The sequence below is a fragment of the Cherax quadricarinatus genome, unplaced genomic scaffold, assembly GCF_038502225.1.
Source record: "Cherax quadricarinatus isolate ZL_2023a unplaced genomic scaffold, ASM3850222v1 Contig40, whole genome shotgun sequence".
NCBI classification, from domain to species: Eukaryota; Metazoa; Arthropoda; class Malacostraca; order Decapoda; family Parastacidae; genus Cherax; species Cherax quadricarinatus.
In genome coordinates this window covers 128,231-149,457 of record NW_027195066.1, presented here as the reverse complement: position 1 = coordinate 149,457, position 21,227 = coordinate 128,231, and the positions used below count along the sequence as shown (strand labels likewise).

The 21,227-nt window shown below is 42.1% G+C and overlaps 1 protein-coding gene across 1 annotated transcript in view; it reads right to left on the bottom strand.

Moving 5' to 3' along the window:
* The window catches only part of LOC128700662 (uncharacterized), a 46,382-nt gene extending 25,636 nt beyond the window's left edge, over positions 1-20,746 (bottom strand). The window contains exons 1-3 of the mRNA XM_070079908.1: positions 20,303-20,746; positions 9,599-9,769; positions 3,992-4,079 (exon numbers count right to left, since the gene is read on the bottom strand). Coding sequence (XP_069936009.1) covers positions 3,992-4,079; positions 9,599-9,765 — 255 coding nt within the window. The 5' untranslated portion in view covers positions 9,766-9,769; positions 20,303-20,746. The remainder of the gene's footprint in view (positions 1-3,991; positions 4,080-9,598; positions 9,770-20,302) is intronic.
* Between the last annotated feature and the right edge of the window lie 481 nt (positions 20,747-21,227).

Sequence of the window (21,227 nt, the reverse complement as noted above, 5' to 3'; positions counted from 1 at the left end):
CTAGTAGCTAGGTTGTGCCTCTAGTAGCTAGGTTGTGCCTCTAGTAGCTAGGTTGTGCCTCTAGTAGCTAGGTTATGCCTCTAGTAACTAGGTTGTGCCTCTAGTAGCTAGGTTGTGCCTCTAGTAGCTAGGTTGTGCCTCTAGTAGCTAGGTTATGCCTCTAGTAGCTAGGTTATGCCTCTAGTAGCTAGGTTGTGCCTCTAGTATCTAGGTTATGCCTCTAGTAGCTAGGTTGTGCCTTTAGTAGCTAGGTTGTGCCTCTAGTAGCCAGGTTGTGCCTCTAGTAGCTAGGTTATGCCTCTAATAGCTAGGTTATGCCTCTAGTAGCTAGGTTATGCCTCTAGTAGCTAGGTTATGCCTCTAGTAGCTAGGTTGTGCCTCTAGTAGCCAGGTTGTGCCTCTAGTAGCCAGGTTGTGCCTCTAGTAGCTAGGTTATGCCTCTAGTAGCTAGGTTATGCCTCTAGTAGCTAGGTTATGCCTCTAGTAGCTAGGTTATGCCTCTAGTAGCCAGGTTATGCCTCTAGTAGCCAGGTTGTGCCTCTAGTAGCCAGGTTGTGCTTCTAGTAGCTAGTTATGCCTCTAGTAGATAGGTTATGCCTCTAGTAGCTAGGTTATGCCTCTAGTAGCTAGGTTATGCCTCTAGTAGCTAGGTTATGCCTCTAGTAGCTAGGTTAGGCCTCTAGTAGCTAGGTTATGCCTCTAGTAGCTAGGTTATGCCTCTAGTAGCTAGGTTATGCCTCTAGTAGCTAGGTTATGCCTCTAGTAGCTAGGTTATGCCTCTAGTAGCTAGGTTGTGCCTCTAGTAGCCAGGTTGTGCCTCTAGTAGCCAGGTTGTGCCTCTAGTAGCTAGGTTATGCCTCTAGTAGCTAGGTTATGCCTCTAGTAGCTAGGTTATGCCTCTAGTAGCTAGGTTATGCCTCTAGTAGCCAGGTTATGCCTCTAGTAGCCAGGTTGTGCCTCTAGTAGCCAGGTTGTGCCTCTAGTAGCTAGTTATGCCTCTAGTAGATAGGTTATGCCTCTAGTAGCTAGGTTATGCCTCTAGTAGCTAGGTTATGCCTCTAGTAGCTAGGTTATGCCTCTAGTAGCTAGGTTAGGCCTCTAGTAGCTAGGTAATGCCTCTAGTAGCTAGGTTATGCCTCTAGTAGCTAGGTTATGCCTCTAGTAGCTAGGTTATGCCTCTAGTAGCTAGGTTATGCCTCTAGTAGCTAGGTTATGCCTCTAGTAGCTAGGTTATGCCTCTAGTAGCTAGGTTATGCCTCTAATAGCTAGGTTATGCCTCTAGTAGCTAGGTTATGCCTCTAGTAGCTAGGTTATGCCTCTAGTAGCTAGGTTATGCCTCTAGTAGCTAGGTTATGCCTCTAGTAGCTAGGTTATGCCTCTAATAGCTAGGTTATGCCTCTAGTAGCTAGGTTATGCCTCTAGTAGCTAGGTTATGCCTCTAGTAGCTAGGTTATGCATCTAGTAGCTAGGTTATGGCTCTAGTAGCTAGGTTATGCCTCTAGTAGCTAGGTTATGCCTCTAGTAGCTAGGTTGTGCGTCTAGTAGGTAGGTTGTGCGTCTAGTAGCTAGGTTATGCCTCTAGTAGCTAGGTTATGCCTCTAGTAGCTAGGTTATGCCTCTAGTAGCTAGGTTATGCCTCTAGTAGCTAGGTTGTGCCTCTAGTAGCTAGATTATGCCTCTAGTAGCTAGGTTATGCCTCTAGTAGCTAGGTTGTGCCTCTAGTAGCTAGGTTGTGCCTCTAGTAGCTAGGTTATGCCTCTAGTACCTAGGTTATGCATCAAGTAGCTAGGTTATGCCTCTAGTAGCAAGGTTATGCCTCTAGTAGCTAGGTTATGCCTCTAGTAGCTAGGTTGTGCCTCTAGTAGCTAGGTTGTGCCTCTAGTAGGTAGGTTATCCCTCTAGTAGCTAGGTTATGCCTCTAGTAGCTAGGTTATGCCTCTAGTAGCTAGGTTATGCCTCTAGTAGCTAGGTTGTGCCTCTAGTAGCTAGGTTATGCCTCTAGTAGCTAGGTTATGCCTCTAGTAGCTAGGTTATGCCTCTAGTAGCTAGGTTATGCTTCTAGTAGCTAGGGCATGCCTCTAGTAGGTAGGTTATGCCTCTAGTAGCTAGGTTGTGCCTCTAGTAGCTAGGTTATGCCTCTAGTAGCTAGGTTATGCTTCTAGTAGCTAGGTTATGCCTCTAGTAGCTATGTTGTGCCTCTAGTAGCTAGGTTATGCCTCTAGTAGCTAGATTATGCCTCTAATAGCTGGGTTATGCCTCTAGTAGCTAGGTTATACCTCTAGTAGCTAGGTTGTGCCTCTTGTAGTTAGGTTATGCCTCTAGTAGCTAGGTTATCCCTCTAGTAGCTAGGTTATGCCTCTAGTAGCTAGGTTATGCCTCTAGTAGCTAGGTTGTGCCTCTAGTAGCTAGGTTATGCCTCTAGTAGCCAGGTTATGCCTCTAGTAGCCAGGTTGTGCCTCTAGTAGCTAGGTTATGACTCTAGTAGCTAGGTTATGCCTCTAGTAGCTAGTTTATGCCTCTAGTAGCCAGGTTGTGCCTCTAGTAGCTAAGTTATGCCTCTAGTAGCTACGTTATGCCTCTAGTAGCTAGGTTGTGCCTCTAGTAGCTAGGTTATGCCTCTAGTAGGTAGATTATGCCTCTAGTAGCTAGGTTATGCCTCTAGTAGCTAGGTTATGCCTCTAGTAGCTAGGTTTTGCCTCTGGTAGTTAGGTTATGCCTCTAGTAGCTAGGTTATGCCTCTAGTAGCTAGGTTATGCCTCTAGTAGCTAGTTTGTGCCTCTAGTAGCTAGGTTATGCCTCTACTAGCTAGGTTATGCCTCTAGTAGCTAGGTTATACCTCTAGTAGCTAGGTTATGCCTCTAGTAGCTAGGTTATGCCTCTAGTAGCTAGGTTGTGCCTCTAGGAGCTTGGTTATGCCTCTAGTAGCTAGGTTGTGCCTCTGGTAGTTAGGTTATGCCTCTAGTAGCTAGGTTATGCCTCTAGTAGCTAGGTTATGCCTCTAGTAGCTAGGTTATGCCTCTAGTAGCTAGGTTATGCCTCTAGTAGCGAGGTTATGCCTTTAGTAGCTAGGTTATACCTCTAGTAGCCAGGTTGTGCCTCTAGTAGCTAGGTTATGCCTCTAGTAGCTAGGGTATGCCTCTAGTAGCTAGGTTGTACCTCTAGTAGCTAGGTTATGCCTCTAGTAGCTAGATTATGCCTCTAGTAGCTAGGTTATGCCTCTAGTAGCTAGGTTATGCCTGTAGTAGCTAGGTTGTGCCTCTGGTAGTTAGGTTAAGCCTCTAGTAGCTAGGTTATGCCTCTAGTAGCTAGGTTATGCCTCTAGTAGCTAGGTTATGCCTCTAGTAGCTAGGTTATGCCTCTAGTAGCTAGGTTATGCCTCTAGTAGCTAGGGTATGCCTCTAGTAGCCAGGTTATGCCTCTAGTAGCTAGGTTTTGCCTCTAGTAGCTAGGTTATGCCTCTAGTAGCCAGGTTATGCCTCTAGTAGCCAGGTTGTGCCTCTAGTAGCTAGGTTATGCCTCTAGTAGCTAGGTTATGCCTCTAGTAGCTAGGTTATGCCTCTAGTAGCCAGGTTGTGCCTCTAGTAGCTAGGTTATGCCTCTAGTAGCTAGGTTATGCCTCTAGTAGCTAGGTTATGCCTCTAGTAGCCAGGGTGTGCCTCTAGTAGCCAGGTTATGCCTCTAGTAGCCAGGTTATGCCTCTAGTAGCCAGGTTATGTCTCTAGTAGCTAGGTTATGCCTCTAGTAGCCAGGTTATGCCTCTAGTAGCCAGGTTATGCCTCTAGTAGCCAGGTTATGTCTCTAGTAGCCAGGTTATGCCTCTAGTAGCCAGGTTATGGCTCTAGTAGCCATGTTATGCCTCTAGTAGCCAGGCATACGCTCCTTAGTTTGTTTTAGTAATATTTATATATACTTACTAGGTTAGAAATGTAGTTTTTGACTGGATAAATGACTCAGATACCTGATGGTAAACTAACAATTAATAATTACCTACCTTAAAGTCAATGTTTGGATGAGTTGCTTCCCGGAGCCACTTGGTTCCATTTCGTTCGTCGTAATACACACGCAGGCAGGGAACTTTCCTGAAGTTTATGTATCATTTAGCACCTAGTAAGACTATTAATATTAATATCAGTATGCTGCTGAGATAATAAAATATATCAATACTGGTTAATAACACTATGTAACAAAATTTCACCTTTGTCATGTTCCTGGGAAATAAACATCATTTCCCAATTCTTTATTACTAAACCAAATTTAAAAAAAAACAATTTATTCTCCCAGAACTTTGCTTTTGTGAACATTGTAAGAAAACATTGGAAGGTAAAAAAGTCATTATTTATATGAAGGGTAAAATCTTCAATAGTAACATTTTTTAAATGTAATGTATGTAACAGAAACTAATTCTTTTGTTTTTTTCCAGGATGGTATAGAGGAGAAAAAAGAGCCATGAAATTTGCTCTTCCTAGACTCTGGTGTGAACCCACTGATCACTCAACCAACTGTTACTTCTGTCTGGTGGATCCTTCCTAACACCGAACTGAAAAAAATACACCTGCTGTTTCTTATCCAGACCTTCCCACTTCTATTGCACCAGTACCACACAGTGGTGATCTTCCTGTACCTACACCTCCAGAAAGAAGTCAACCGTCAGAAGAAAGCATCAAATCAGAAAATGAAGAGCACAGTGAACGAGACTATGATCTCACAGATGAAACTGTCTGGAGGAATCCTTACTTCCCAAACCAAACAGACCTCAATGACCTTATCAGAGATCAGCTTTTGATTTCAAGACTTGGTGGATGAAAGTGTGCAAGTGACAAGCCAAAGAAAACGTCACCAACATTTCTCAAACTTCTTCACTAATGTAGACAGGTTGTGCTACTGTAATGATGAATCAGGCCTGTTTGATGCAATTGGAATTGTATGCAATCCAGATAAGTGGAGACTCTTCACTGACAGCTCCTCCAGAAGCCTAAAACCTGTACTTCTGCAGAATTCAATTCAATTCAATTCAATTCAATTTAAGTTTATTCTCCCAGAACTTTGCTTTTGTGAACATTGTAAGAAAACATTGAAAGGTAAAAAAGTCATTATTTATATGAAGGGTAAAATCTTCAATAGGAACATTTTTTTAAATGTAATGGGAACAAGTATCCATCTCTTCCCTTGGCTCATTCAGTGCATCTTAAGGAGGACTACAACAGTGTCAAACTTACACTGGAAGCTTTGAACTATGATACGTATGGTTGGGAGGTTATTGGAGACTTCAAAATAGTGGCATTTTTGATGGGGCTCCAAGGAGGTTTTACCAAGTTTTCCTGTTATCTCTGTCACTTGGATAGAAGAGACAGAGCAGCACATTATCAGAGGAAGAATTGGCCTCAAAGGACTGAGTTCTCAGTAGGAAGATATAATATTAAATATAAACCATTGGTTGATCCTAAGAAGGTTCTGTTCCCTCCATTACACATCAAACTAGGGCTACTGAAACAGTTTGTTACAGCTCTTGACAGAGTCTGCAGCCTTCAAGTATCTTCAAGACTTCTTTCCTAAGCTATCGGAGGCGAAGGTGAAGGCTGGCATCTTCACTAGACCACAAGTCAGGAATATCATGGAGTGCTCAGAATATCTTAAGAAGCTCACAGAGAAGGAAAGGGAAGCCTGGGAGAGTTTTGTTGCTGTAGCACAGGGCTTTCTGGGTAACAACAAGGCTGACAATTATATGGAACCAGCTGAGACCTTGGTAAAAGGCTTTGGTCAGATGGGTTGCAGGATGTCCCTTAAGATCCATATCATTGATGCTCATCCTGACAATTTTAAGGAGAATATTTGATGTTATCCTGACGCCAAATGACTTCGAACAGGCGATAAATGACATGCCCATGCACTCTGCCCCAGGGCCAGACTCATGGAACTCCGTGTTCATCAAGAACTGCAAGAAGCCCCTATTATGTACTTTTACCATCCTATGGAGAGGGAGCATGGACACAGGGGTCGTCCCACAGCTACTAAAAACAACAGACATAGCCCCACTCCACAATAGCAAAGAACTACAGACTGTTAGCACTAACATCCCATATCATAAAAATCTTTGAAAGGGTCCTATAAGAAGCAAGATCGCCACCCATCTAGAAACCCATCAGTTATACAACTCAGGGCAACATGGGTTTAGAACAGGTCGCTCCTGTCTATCTCAACTATTGGATCACTACGACAAAGTCCTAGATGTACTAAAAGACAAAATGAATGCAGATGTAATATATACAGACTTTGCAAAAGCCTTCGACGTAATAGCGCACAAAATGCGTGCTAAAGGAATAACAGGAAAACTTGGTAGATGGATCAATAATTTCCTCACAAACAGAACACAAAGAGTAGTAGTCAACAGAGTAAAGTCCGAGGCGGCTACGGTGAAAAGCTCTGTTCCACAAGGCACAGTACTCGCTCTCATCTTGTTTCTCATTCTCATATCTGACATAGAGAAGGATGTCAGCCACAGCACCGTGTCTTCCTTTGCAGATGACACCCGAATCTGCATGACAGTGTCTTCCATTGCAGACACTGCAAGGCTCCAGGCGGACATCAACCGAATCTTTCAGTAGGTTGCAGAAAACAATATGAAGTTCAACGATGAGAAAATTCAATTACTCCGATATGGTAAACACGAGGAAATCAAAACTTCACCAGAGTACAAAACAAATTCCGGCCATAAAATAGAGCGAAAAACCAACGTCAAAAACCTGGGAGTGATCATGTCGGAGGATCCCACCTTCAAGGACCATAACATTGTATCAATCGCATCTGCTAGAAAAATGACAGGATGGATAATGAGAACCTTCAAAACTAGAGATGCCAAGCCCATGATGACACTCTTCAGGTCGCTTGTTCTATCTAGGCTGGAATATTGCTGCACACTAACAGTACCTTTCAAGGCAGGTGAAATTGCTGACCTAGAAAATGTGCAGAGAACCTTCACGGCGCGCATAATGGAGATAAAATACCTCAGTTTCTGGGAGCGCTGGAAGTTCCTGAACCTGTACTCCCTGGAACGCAGGCGGGAGAGATACATGATTATATACACCTGGAAAATCCTAGAGGGACTAGTACCGAACTTGCACACGAAAATCACTCACAACGAAAGCAAAAGACTTGGCAGACGATGCAACATCCCCCCAATGAAAAGCAGGGGTGTCACTAGCACATTAAGAGACAATACAATAAGTGTCAGGGGCCCGAGACTGTTCAACTGCCTCCCAGCATACATAAGGGGGATTACCAATAGACCGCTGGCTGTCTTCAAGCTGGCACTGGACAAGCACCTAAAGTCGGTACCTGACCAGCCGGGCTGTGGCTCGTACGTTGGATTGCGTGCAGCCAGCAGTAACAGCCTGGTTGATCAGGCTCTGATCCACCAGGAGGCCTGGTCACAGACCGGGCCGCGGGGGCGTTGACCCCCAGAACTCTCTCCAGGTACACTGCAGGTACTCATAGCAGCAAGGGGAACACTTCCACCAAGATATAATGAACTGTGAACACAGATATCAGGGATCTTATAATAAAAACATGATGGCACACTATATTTGGCAGCTTAAACGGGAAACTGACTTGTTGCTGATCACAAATCTAGAAAAACTGCTCAGGTTTAATTTTGTAAATATGGTTCTAAAAGTTTATTTGTGTAAAATTTATTTATTTTATTGTATGCTTTTGTTTTACATTAAAAACCAGCAAAAAAATATTGAAATTTAGCCTTTTTTTTCAAAAATTCATCGTGTAAGCCACAAAAGCAAAGTTTAAAAGGGATAATTAATAATTAATAATGGGAATTTTGTATTTTTGCAATAAAAGGAGCTGGAAAATAACACTTGCCAAGAACAAATTGTCTTACATAGTGTAATAAGTTCAATAGTTGTGTCACTTAATATTTTGGAAAGGTTGATTTTGTTATTAAACAAATCGGAATTATTTAAAAATAAAACATAAGAATCGCTGCTGTTGGGCCGTTGGTTCATGTTAGGTTTTTCCAACTAACATCCACCAACACACCTGTTATATGGTTAGTGACTGATGTAGCTTAACTACACACCTGTTATATGGTTAGTGACTGATGTAGCATAACTACACACCTGTTATATGGTTAGTGACTGATGTAGCATAACTACACACCTGTTATCAATTACAATACTTCCCTCACAATATATTCAGTGAATTTTTTCAAATATTTTTTACACTTTTTATAATATCAGATGTAATATCTGAATGGCAATTAATAAATGCATAGATTTATAAATCTTTTTCTGTACAAATGTACAGAAAGTACCAGCAGTTAATTTTGTTTACCTGTCACCATCGTCGTTACAAGCTACGCTGATTTATTCATGAAAATAGTCTTTATTCCTCTGTTGATTAAGTCTGAGATGCCTGATATTATTTCTGCCCAGGAGAGTCTGTCCAAGAAGTTATCTCCGTAACTGTACATTAGTTATGAAGTAACTACAGGACAACTCGCCTTGACGAGGAAGTACGTAGACCTGCAACCCCATTCTCTTTTACTCTCTACTTGCTCCTGCCCCTATTCCCTTATACAAGCAGTTCCACTTGAACTGTACGAAAACCGACCTGTTTTCACAGGTATGACCCTTAAAAGACGTCCTTGTTTTAATATCGATCCTAGCCAGTACCGTGTAAAGTTGCATCTCGGCGCCCCCCTCCCCTGGGCCTTGCATTCCTTCCCGCGTCCAACACTCCTGAGCCTCTATCTGCCCAGCGACTGGGTTAAGCTGGTAAGTAAGACACATAGGCAACAGTTAGGTATCTTTATTCCGAAACGTTTCGCCTACACAGTAGGCTTCTTCAGTCGAGTACAGAAACTAGGCAGGAACAGTAGAGATGTATATCATTTTGATATTCACTCTGTCAGACACTGCAACATAAGGACATCTTGGTACAGAAGAAGAAAACACTTTGGACAACATTTTTAAGAGAGAATGGTTGGATCTGAGAGGGACGTGACCTCTCAGTGATCACATTCTTTCTACTACCACTCTTCACCTCTTCTTCCGACTGTATACAAGTCTCGACACTGTTGCTTGGTCTCCACATTGTTTCAGAGTATGGAACATCTCCAGGCTGAGGGACTGACAACCTCAAAACTACCACTTCAAGGGTGATGGACTGATTACATCGTCTTCACATCTCTACTGTTCCTGCCTACTTTCCGTACTCGACTGAAGAAGCCTACTGTGTGGGCGAAACGTTTCGGAATAAAGTTGCCTAAATGTTGCCTATGTGTCTTACTTACCAACTTGTGGGTATTATATACCATTTTAATATTCAGACTGGGATAAGCCCTGGTACTATTCCTTCCACTGGAACCTTCCTCTCACTTACATATTCTTCCACTATCTCCACTTCCCTGCTCACCCCATGGGGGTCTTACCTATTCTATCTTGTTCTTGTTGTTGTTGAAGTCTTCCACACGTACATATACTGTCACCTGACGTACAGCCTCACACAGAAGACACCAAAATCTATAATACAGTTGTTACATGCTTGACATTACATATTAAACATTTTGTAATATATTTACATCACCTACCTGTACAGGTGTGTGAGGGCTTGTCTAACATGTGCCACCTGGAGAGGTTCACGTGTGATAAGGCTAAGTTGATAACAGATAAGAAAAGTTCGACGTTGATGTGCTAACTCGGCGATGTACTCTAAAGATCCAGCTTCTCTTATCCAGGTCACGTCCAGGTCATCCATCTTCCTGATTTCCAAAGATTAAGAAATTTAAAATATATCTGGAAAAAGTATAATTGTATTGATTAAAACTGAAAGAAACTGTCGTGGTTACCACCAAAAAAATAAAATGCATACTTTGAAAATGGTTTAAATACCGACAGGTTGTTAGGTAAGACACATGTGCAACAGTTAGGTATCTTTATTTCGAAACGTTTCGCGTACACAGTAGGCTTCTTCAGTCGAGTACAGAAAAGTTGATAGAAGAGATGTGAAGACGATGTAATCAGTCCATCACTCTTGAAGATGTAGTATTGAGGTGATCAGTCCCTCAGCCTGGAGTATTTGTTACATAGTCTGAAACAATGTGAAGTTGAAGTGACACTATGGAGACTTATATACTGTCAGGAGGTGACACCACCTTGGACAACTGTCAGGAGGTGACACCTTCTAGCTTTTGCACTAATCTCTTATAAGAAAGTGTATCAAAGGCCTTCTTGCAGTCCAAGAAAATGCAATCAACCCACTCCTCTCTCTCGTGTCTTACTTCGGCTACCTTGTCTTGAAACTCCAGTAGGTTTGTAACAGGATTTTCCTTCCCTGAATCTGTGCTTACTCTCGTTTATGAGCTTGTTTCGCTCTAGATGCCCCACCACTCTCCTCCTGATAATCTTCTCCATGACTTTGCACACTATACATGTCAGTGATACTGGTCTATAGTTTAGTGCCTCGTGTCTGTATCTTCTCTTAATACTGGGGACTACATTTGCCGTCTTCCATACCTCAGGTAGTTGCCCAGTTTCAATGGATGTGTTGGAAATTGTTGTTAATGGCACACACAACATCTCTGCTCACTTTCTAAGAACCCTCGGAGAGGTATCAAGTTCACTTATCTTCACCTTCTCGATTGTGTATTTCATCCAGCACTTGTTGATATATCCCTTGTTGGTGTACCTCTCTATTCTGACTTCCTGTGGTCCTTTCTGTCTCCACTGTAAATCCTTAGATCTCATGTTGAGCTCCTTACATGCTTCTTGGTCGTTTCTTGTGAGCTCCCCACATTTTTTCCTCAGCCCGATGTGGCTATAAAGCAGTTTTGGGTCAGACTTGACTTTGGATGCTATGTCATTTTCGTACTGTCGGTGGGCCTCTCTCCTAATCCGTGCATACTCGTTTCTGGCTCCCCGAATAATATCTTTATTTTCCTTGGTCCTTTGTCTTCTGTACATTTTCCATTAGTTTTTGCCTCCCTACACCTTTGGGTAAACCAAGGGCTTGTTCTGATCTTCCCATTATTTCTATTCCATTGGGAACAAACCTTTCCTCTGCCTCCTTGCATTTTGTTATTACGTAGTCCATCATTTCATTTACTGATTTTTCTACCAATTCTCTTTCCCACTGAACCTCCTGCAGGAAGTTCCTCGTGCCTGTGTAGTTCCCCCTCTGTAGTTGGCTTTTCCATCCTATTCCTTATACCCTCTCCACTTGTTACTATGTATTCAAAGCTCAGAACCACGTGATCACTAGCTCCATGGGGCCTTTCATAGTGATGTCCTCGATGTCTGAGCTACTCAGGTTGAATACGTGATCCAATGTTGCTGGTTCATCCTCCCCTCTCTCTCTGGTAGTGTCCCTAACATGTTGATGCATGAGGATTACCAGTACCACATCCATCAGTACCATCGCTTTCCATTACCACCAGTGCCATCATTGTGGGACCCCCCATGTGGCTCCAAGTTTTCCCAATCAATCTCCTTGTGGTTGAAAGCACCCATAGCTGGTAACTTTGCTCTACCTGTGTGAGCTTTTCTGGCTACCTCAGCTAGTGTTTCAATCATTGCTCTGTTGCTCTCTTCATATTCTTCACTTGGCCTCCTGCAGTTCTGTGGCAGGTTGTACATCACTGCAATGACTATGTTATGTCCCCCAGACTGCTCCTTTCCCTCCGCTGCCTCTATCTTTCTTCAAGATCTGATATCTGGGTGGGAAAACTGCATCTGTTATAATCCCTGTGAGCTTTGTTTCTGTTGGGGCTATGATGTCTGGGGATGTATCCTTAATTCTTTCATGCCACTCTTCATATTTATTTGTTATACTATCTACATTCGTATACCAAAACCTTCAACTTCTTTTTGAAAACTGTGGTCTGGGGAGAACGTTGCGGTTGGGGAGTGGGAGACCTGGCAGGGATCTATGGGGGGTTTCTGTGGGGGTGGAGTTTGTGATGAGAGGGGTGGGGGCAGTTTCTGCCTTTCGAGGTACACCCTCCTGTATGTCGGTATGTCCTTTAGTCATGCTTTCTCCTGCAGGATCCTGTTTCAGGCCAGTTCTGCTTTGAATATCAATTTGGCCTTTTTTTTGTTTGCGTGTGTGTATATTTGAACCTTATTGAGCCAAATAGGCAGAACTCCCTTAAAATATTGAACTTTTCCCCATAATATTTGATACTGAATGGTAACTAAAAAAATTCATTGAGACGAAGGAATACTGGCTGGGAAGCTCTGGAAGGCAGAGGAGGCATTTATTCACAGGTGGTTGATAAGTCTCAATGAATAGAAAAGTTCTAGCAAAGATGAGGAGAAAAAAACGAAAATAGCAAGAGCTTCAAAAAAATAAAAGAACGTTAAAGGGCAATGAAAAACATAGAAGCAGAAGAGAGAAACTTAAGTTACGTTAGGTTAGGTTAAGTGAACACATTCTTCATGTAATTTTGGGAGGCTGAGATGTTACTTTTTTGGTGACTGAGTTGCAATTTTATAATGTTTGTTATTTTTGGTTTACTTGTCGTAGTTTTTAGTGTTTATGTTGTAAATTTTTATGCTCATTGGTGCAATTTTTGGTGATCATGTAATTTATTGTATTCATGTTGTCATACTGTAATTTATGGTGACATTGTGTAATTTATGGTGTCATAGTGTAATTTATGGTGACATTGTGTAATTTATGGTGTCATACTGTAATTTATGGTGCCATGGTGTGTAATTTATGGTGTCATGGTGTAATTTATGGTGTCATGGTGTAATTTATGGTGTCATGGTGTAATTTATGGTGTCATGGTGTAATTTATGGTGTCATGGCGTAATTTATGGTGTCATGGTGTAATTTATGGTGTCATGGTGTAATTTATGGTGTCATGGTGTAATTTATGGTGACATGGTGTAATTTATGGTGTCATGGTGTAATTTATGGTGTCATGGTGTAATTTATGGTGACATGGTGTAATTTATGGTGACATGGTGTAATTTATGGTGTCATGGTGTAATTTATGGTGTCATGGTGTAATTTATGGTGACATGGTGTAATTTATGGTGTCATGGTGTAATTTATGGTGTCATGGTGTAATTTATGGAGTCATGGTGTAATTTATGGTGTCATGGTGTAATTTATGGTGTCATTGTGTAATTTATGGTGTCATGGTGTAATTTATGGAGTCATGGTGTAATTTATGGTGACATGGTGTAATTTATGGTGTCATGGTGTAATTTATGGAGTCATGGTGTAATTTATGGTGACATGGTGGAATTTATGGTGTCATGGTGTAATTTATGGTGTCATGGTGTAATTTATGGTGACATTGTGTAATTTATTGTGTCATTGTGTAATTTATGGAGTCATGGTGTAATTTATGGTGACATGGTGTAATTTATGGTGTCATGGTGTAATTTATGGTGTCATGGTGTAATTTATGGTGACATGGTGTAATTTATGGTGTCATTGAGTAATTTATGGAGTCATGGTGTAATTTATGGTGACATGGTGTAATTTATGGTGTCATGGCGTAATTTATGGTGTCATGGTGTAATTTATGGTGACATGGTGTAATTTATGGTGACATGGTGTAATTTATGGTGTCATTGTGTAATTTATGGAGTCATGGTATAATTTATGGTGACGTTGTGTAATTTATGGTGTTATGGTGTAATTTATGGTGACATTGTGCAATTTATGGTGTCATGGTGTAATTTATGGTGTCATGGTGTAATTTATGGTGACATGGTGTAATTTATGGTGTCATGGTGTAATTTATGGTGAGATTGTGTAATTTATGGTGTTATGGTGTAATTTATGGTGACATTGTGTAATTTATGGTGTCATGGTGTAATTTATGGTGTCATGGTGTAATTTATGGTGACATTGTGTAATTTATGGTGTTATGGTGTAATTTATGGTGACATGGTGTAATTTATGGTGTCATGGTGTAATTTATGGTGTCATGGTGTAATTTATGGTGACATTGTGTAATTTATGGTGTTATGGTGTAATTTATGGTGACATGGTGTAATTTATGGTGTCATGGTGTAATTTATGGTGTCATGGTGTAATTTATGGTGACATGGTGTAATTTATGGTGTCATGGTGTAATTTATGGTGACATGGTGTAATTTATGGTGACATGGTGTAATTTATGGTGTCATGGTGTAATTTATGGTGTCATGGTGTAATTTATGGTGTCATGGCGTAATTTATGGTGTCATGGTGTAATTTATGGTGTCATGGTGTAATTTATGGTGTCATGGTGTAATTTATGGTGTCATGGTGTAATTTATGGTGTCATGGTGTAATTTATGGTGTCATGGTGTAATTTATGGTGTCATGGTGTAATTTATGGTGTCATGGTGTAATTTATGGTGTCATGGTGTAATTTATGGTGTCATGGTGTAATTTATAGTGCTCATGTTTGTAACATGAATTCGAGGGGTAGGAGTTGGGTTATTATGGATCTTTTGTTGTGGAGTTTTGTAAATGTATAAGTAAAAGTATGTACTCACCTATTTGTGGTTGCAGGGGTCGAGTCTTAGCTCCTGGCCCCGCCTCTTCACCGGTTGCTACTGGGCCCTCTCTCTCCCCGCTCCATGAGCTTTATCAAACCTCGTCTTAAAACTGTGTATGGTTCCTGCCTCCACTACGTCATTTTCTAGGCTATTCCACTGCCTTACAACTCTATGACTGAAGAAATACTTCCTAATATCTCTCTGACTCATTTGTGTCTTCAACTTCCAATTGTGGCCTCTTGTTTCTGTGTCCCCTCCCTGGAACATCCTGTCTTTGTCCACCTTGTCTATTCCACGCAGTATTTTATATGTCGTTATCATGTCTCCCCTGACCCTCCTGTCCTCCAGTGTCGTCAGGCCGATTTCCCTTAATCTTTCTTCATAGGACATTCCCCTTAGCTCTGGAACTAACCTTGTCGCAAACCTTTGTACTTTCTCTAGTTTCTTGACGTGCTTTATCAAGTGCGGGTTCCAAACAGGTGCTGCATACTCCAGTATGGGCCTGACATACACGGTGTACAGTGTCTTGAACGATTCCTTACTAAGGTATCGGAATGCTGTTCTCAGGTTTGCCAGGCGCCCATATGCTGCAGCAGTTATCTGATTGATGTGTGCTTCCGGAGACATGCTCGGTGTTATACTCGCCCCAAGATCTTTCTCCTTGAGTGAGGTTTGCAGTCTTTGGCCACCTAGCCTATACTCTGTCTGTGGTCTTCTGTGCCCTTCCCCTACCTTCATGACTTTGCATTTGGCAGGATTAAATTCGAGAAGCCATTTGCGTGTGTGTGTGTGTGTGTGTGTGTATAAGTGGGTAAATGATTATAAGTGAGTATGAGTGTGCATAAATGTGTATGATTTTGTATGCATGTTAGTAAATATTATTTGTAAGTTTTAAGACTATTAGAGTTTTTACTAAGAAATATTTAATAAACATCGCTATGAATAAATGAAATAATATCGATAATGGTATGTTTTGAACAATACCACAGAGTGGTTACTCTGGGAATGACTCACGAAATCGTAATGACACGATTGCAAACCATACCACGGTTGGGGTTTGAACCCTTGGTCAGTGGCTAATGCAACAGTCTGGACTTTTGAGACTCTCTGACCTCGGGTTCAAACCCAACCTGTGGTATGCTTTGTTTATAAATATTCCTAAGTTTAAATGAAATGCCATAGTGTGTCACGTAGCTATTATTAGCTAGAGCGTAGTACTAGACAGTGCGCTGGTTACTGTAGCAGTGATACTAGGGGAAGGTGGTGAGGCTGGGAGTCTGGGGTTGGTTAAAGGTGAGTTTGTGGTGTTGAATATTGGTACTTATGAAAGCAGTGAAGTCACTAGGAGTGGAGTTGGTATGTGGAGAGGGGGGGGGGGGGGTAACATGGATAGACTCTTGATCCAAGATGCAGGAGCAAGTATGGTCCTGAAGGTTGAGGGGAAGGTGTGCTTGGGGATCAACTGTAGCAACACATCTAAAGCCAATAATAGCCCAACAAAAAGCCACAGTAAGAATAATCACTAAATCCCATCCCTGGCAACACACCCCCCACTCTTCATAGATCTAAACTTACTCCCTGTTCAGAACATCCACACTTACTACTGTGCAATCTATATCTACAGGACCTTAAATTCCAATATTAACTTTGACCTAAAACGCTTTCTTGATAGTTGTGACAGAACCCACAGGCATAACACCAGACACAAACATCTCTACGACATTCCCCGTGTCCGACTAAACCTTTACAAAAATTCAGTGTGTGTCAAAGGCCCTAAAATCTGGAACACCCTACCTGAGAACTCTAGAACTGCAGACACATTCATCACCTTCAAAACTACCATTAGAAAACATCTTATCTCCCTGATCCACCCCGACAACTAACTACATGATAACCACCTGGTGGTTCACAATTACACTCACTCACCCACTGACTATAAACCCAGAAATACTATATCTTAATCTTAAAATAATGAATCCTAACTAGTCATAAGTTTACCTATGATACTCCAATATAGACACTTTGTATTGTGCCAAACAAAAGCATTCACGTTGCTAAACTCACAAATTATAATAAAGTTACTTAGCCTTAATACCATAATCCGTAAGGATTTAAAGTTTAGAATTAATCTAAGTCTGCCCGAAATGCCTAGCCATGCTAGGTGTCCTAGTGGCCCCCTCTCTAATTAGTATTTTATAACATGTAAACCACACAATATTCAAAATCTGCAAACCCAGCATTGTAATCCTTATAGAGAATAAAACTGATTGATTGATTGATCGATTGATTGATGATGGGAGTGGGTGATGGAGGGTAGGGGGAGGAAGGCTTTGTCTTAGGTGTAAGGGTGATAGAGGAAGTGTGGTGGAGGAAGTGTGGTGGAGTTAGTGTGGTGGAGTGAGTGTGGCGGAGGGAGTGTGGTGGAGGGAGTGTGGTGGAGGAAGTGTGGTGGAGGAAGTGTGGTAGAGGGAGTGTGGTGGAGGGAGTGTGGTTGAGGGAGTGTGGTAGAGGGAGTGTGGTGGAGGGAGTGTGGTGGAGGGAGTGTGGTAGAGGGAGTGTGGTGGAGGGAGTGTGGTGGAGGGAGTGTGGTGGAGGGAGTGTGGTAGAGGGAGTGTGGTGGAGGGAGTGTGGTGGAGGGAGTGTGGTAGAGGGAGTGTGGTGGAGGGAGTGTGATGGAGGGAGTGTGGTGGAGGGAGTGTGGTGGAGGGAGTGTGGTGGAGGGAGTGTGGTGGAGGGAGTGTGGTAGAGGGAGTGTGGTGGAGGGAGTGTGATGGAGGGAGTGTGGTGGAGGGAGTGTGGTGGAGGGAGTGTGGTAGAGGGAGTGTGGTGGAGGGAGTGTGGTGGAGGGAGTGTGGTGGAGGGAGTGTGATGGAGGGAGTGTGGTGGAGGGAGTGTGGTGGAGGGAGTGTGGTAGAGGGAGTGTGGTGGAGGGAGTGTGGTGGAGGGAGTGTGGTGGAGGGAGTGGTTTGAGGCGTGATCTTGGTTCAGTCTTGATCCAAAGTGATACAGTTTGTTAATATGAGAATTATGAAGAATGAGACACATATGCAACATATGATAATCTTTATTAAGTCAACGTTTCGCCACGTAGTGGCTTTATCCGTCCAATATAAAGTAGAAACGTTTCCTATATGTTACATAAGTGTCTCACTCTTCAACTTGTGGGCTATAAAAACCATTTATCACATCTGTCAGACACTGCAACATCATGGGAACTTGACACAGTAATTCTTTATCACTTGTCCAACCTTTGAACGAAGACCTACTTACACTAGTGGATGTTTCCACTGTAATCCCGCCACCTCCTGCTTCCACTCACCTGACTACAGTATATAAGCCACTTCTTCGGCCATATGCTGCACTTTCTACAAAACTGGTGGACTCACGTCGATTCCAGGCTAAGGGACTGATGACACTCAAACTCCTCCTCTCCTTACCCATTTCTACCTTGTATTGAACTGATGAAGGCACTGTGTGTTCAGACGTTTCCTTAATAAAGAGTCCTAACTTGTCGTTTTGTTAAACCATTTATCACATCAAAATTATCACATAAGGTAGTGGGCATTACATCCTAGTGCGAGGGGATGAGGTTAGGGTGGTGGATGATAGCTTGGTCAATAGAGGTCAAAGGGGAGGTGTTAGTGGTGGAATGGGGAGGGGGTTATGGAGCATGTGAGGGATGAGAGAGGAGGCAGGTTGAAACGGAGAGATGTAAGTGGGTAATGAAGGGTAGGGATGTGAGAGAAAGTAGGGAAAGGGGTTTGGGAGTTTGAGACTGAGCTCTTTTTCATTTCAAGTTATCTCCCACCAAAGAAATTCCCATCTAGTGTGCCCCCTCCCCCAAAATTCCCACCTTAGCGCAACCCCAAAATTCACTCATTAGTGCAACCCCCAGAATTCACACCTATGTGTGGCCCACCAGAACCCCCCCAAAACAGAACATAAAGGTATGTCCCCCATACTCAAAGCACCTCGTAGAAACAAGCTGAGATATATACAGAGAAAGATCTCAGTCAGTTGGATTGACAACCATGTGGTGAGAGGTATAGTTCCCCAAGTGATGTTCTACAACCACTAAGACTCTGATGCCACACATAACTAGGTAACCTGGTTGTTTCTGAGTCGCACATTGATATAAAATCGCTCATTTCTTCAGAAAATAGAGAAGAATTATACTGCTGGAAACAATGTATGAGGCTCCCTGGTGTGCCAAGGACAATTACAAAATATGGTCCGTAATCAGACTACCTAGTTTCCTGTGGCATCTGCGGCTGAGTGGTCTCGAGTGTCACAATGGATGCTATGCCTCTACTCACACTGGTTTCGAATCCACCTGATTGCGATCTTTCTCTGGGGGGACTGGATTTACACACATCTGGTTGTACACTCCATGTTTAATTAAGCGGTGATTGTATTTACCACTACTGTACACATCAGGTTCACGTAGATAATAGTAGTACTATATTTATTCACCCGAAGTTCGTTAGAGAGTTATTTTATTATTATTGTACTCCCAAGGTTTATCCTTTGAGATGTAACACCATTACTGTGCATCCCATGTTCGTCTTGTGAGTGGTAGTACCATTATTGTACACCCCATGTTCATACTGTAAGTGGTAGTACCATTATTGTACACCCCATGTTCATACTGTAAGTGGTAGTACCATTATTGTACACCCCATGTTCATACTGTAAGTGGTAGTACCATTATTGTACACCCCATGTTCATACTGTAAGTGGTAGTACCATTATTGTACACCCCATGTTCATACTGTAAGTGGTAGTACCATTATTGTATACCACATGTTCATACTGTAAGTGGTACTACCATTACTGTATACCCATGTTCATCTTGTGAGTTGTAGTACCATTATTGTACACCACATGCTCATACTGTAAGTGGTAGCACAATTATTGTACACCCCATGTTATTACTTTAAGTGGCAGTACCATTATTGTACACCCCATGCTCATACTGTAAGTGGCAGTACCATTATTGTACACCCCATGCTCATACTGTAAGTGGCAGAATCATTACTGTACACCCCACACTCATACTGTAAGTGGTAGTACCATTATTGTACACCCCATGCTATTACTGTAAGTGGTAGTACCATTATTGTACACCCCATGCTATTACTGTAAGTGGTAGTACCATTATTGTATACCCATGTTCATACTATAGGTGGCAGTACCATTATTGTATACCCCATGTTCATACTGTAAGTGGCAGTACCATTATTGTACACCCCATGCTCATACTGTAAGTGGCAGAATCATTACTGTACACCCCACACTCATACTGTAAGTGGTAGTACCATTATTGTACACCCAATGCTCATACTGTAAGTGGTAGTACCATTACTGTACACCCCATACTCATACTGTAAGTGGTAGTACCATTATTGTACACCCGATGTTAATACTTTAAGTGGCAATACCATTATTGTACACCCCATGATCATATTGTAAGTGGTAACACCATTATTGTACACCCCATGTTCATACTGTAAGTGGTAACACCATTATTGCACATTCAATGTTTGTACTGTGAGAGGTAGTACAGTAATAACTCCAAAAGTCTTCATGGTTATTCATTATGTACTGATTTATATCTTAATTATACATGTATAACAAGGAGAAGAGTGTTACCGCATATGTACCTCTTACGTACTTAATGTAGAATATAATCCCACTCTCAGTGTTTCACACTTGTATCATTTACACTCTATGCATTGTAAATGATACATTAGGTTACAAACACATAACGAAACAGTTAATTTAGGTACCTTTTCTCTGTTGTCTTGGCTGCTGTTGAGGGATACTGCTGGTGTCTGTGGTCCGGCCTGTGTGTTGAGGGATACAGCTGGTGTCTGTGGTCCGGCCTGTGTGTTGAGGGATACAGCTGGTGTCTGTGGTCCGGCCTGTGTGTTGAGGGATACAGCTGGTGTCTGTGGTCCGGCCTGTGTGTTGAGGGATACAGCTGGTGTCTGTGGTCCGGCCTGTCTGTTGAGGGATACAGCTGGTGTTTGTGGTCCGGCCTGTGTGTTGAGGGATACAGCTGGTGTCTGTGGTCCGGCCTGTGTGTTGAGGGATACAGCTGGTGTTATGGTCCCGACTGTGTGTTCAGAGATACAGCTGGTGTATGTGGTCCTGCCTGTGTGTAACTGATCTGCTGAGTAAGTCTCAAGGTCTGAGGCGCCGCTGGGCGTTGCAGTGTTGCATTTGTGTCCAGTGTTCACAACTTAACACAAATCTCTGTTCAACCTTCGTTATTGTTTATCCAGCACTGACCTTCACTCTGCGTTGGCTGCTTCTTGTATTGTAATATTAAGTTTATTCATGTATACACAAATACATAGATTATCATACATAGCAGTATATGTGTAGAGAAGATGGGATTACCCAAACAAAGTGACTTATTTCCACTGGTGTCCTAATATTTGCTGTTCTCTCAGAATCTAGGATTTTTCATTCAGTTTAATCGTAATTATTAATTAAATCTTATAGTTTTCACTCACAGTCTCAACTACACATTATCCCATCGACAGCATAATATATTTTTTTCCCGTATTTTTGCATAAAGTTTTAATCTTTACCAGAGCACAGTATCACTGACACTCACATAAATATAAGAAATTACTGCTGCACTGTTTTCTTTACTGGTAACTGGTAACTGGTAACTGGTAACTGTTGTAGTGTCAACTCACTATA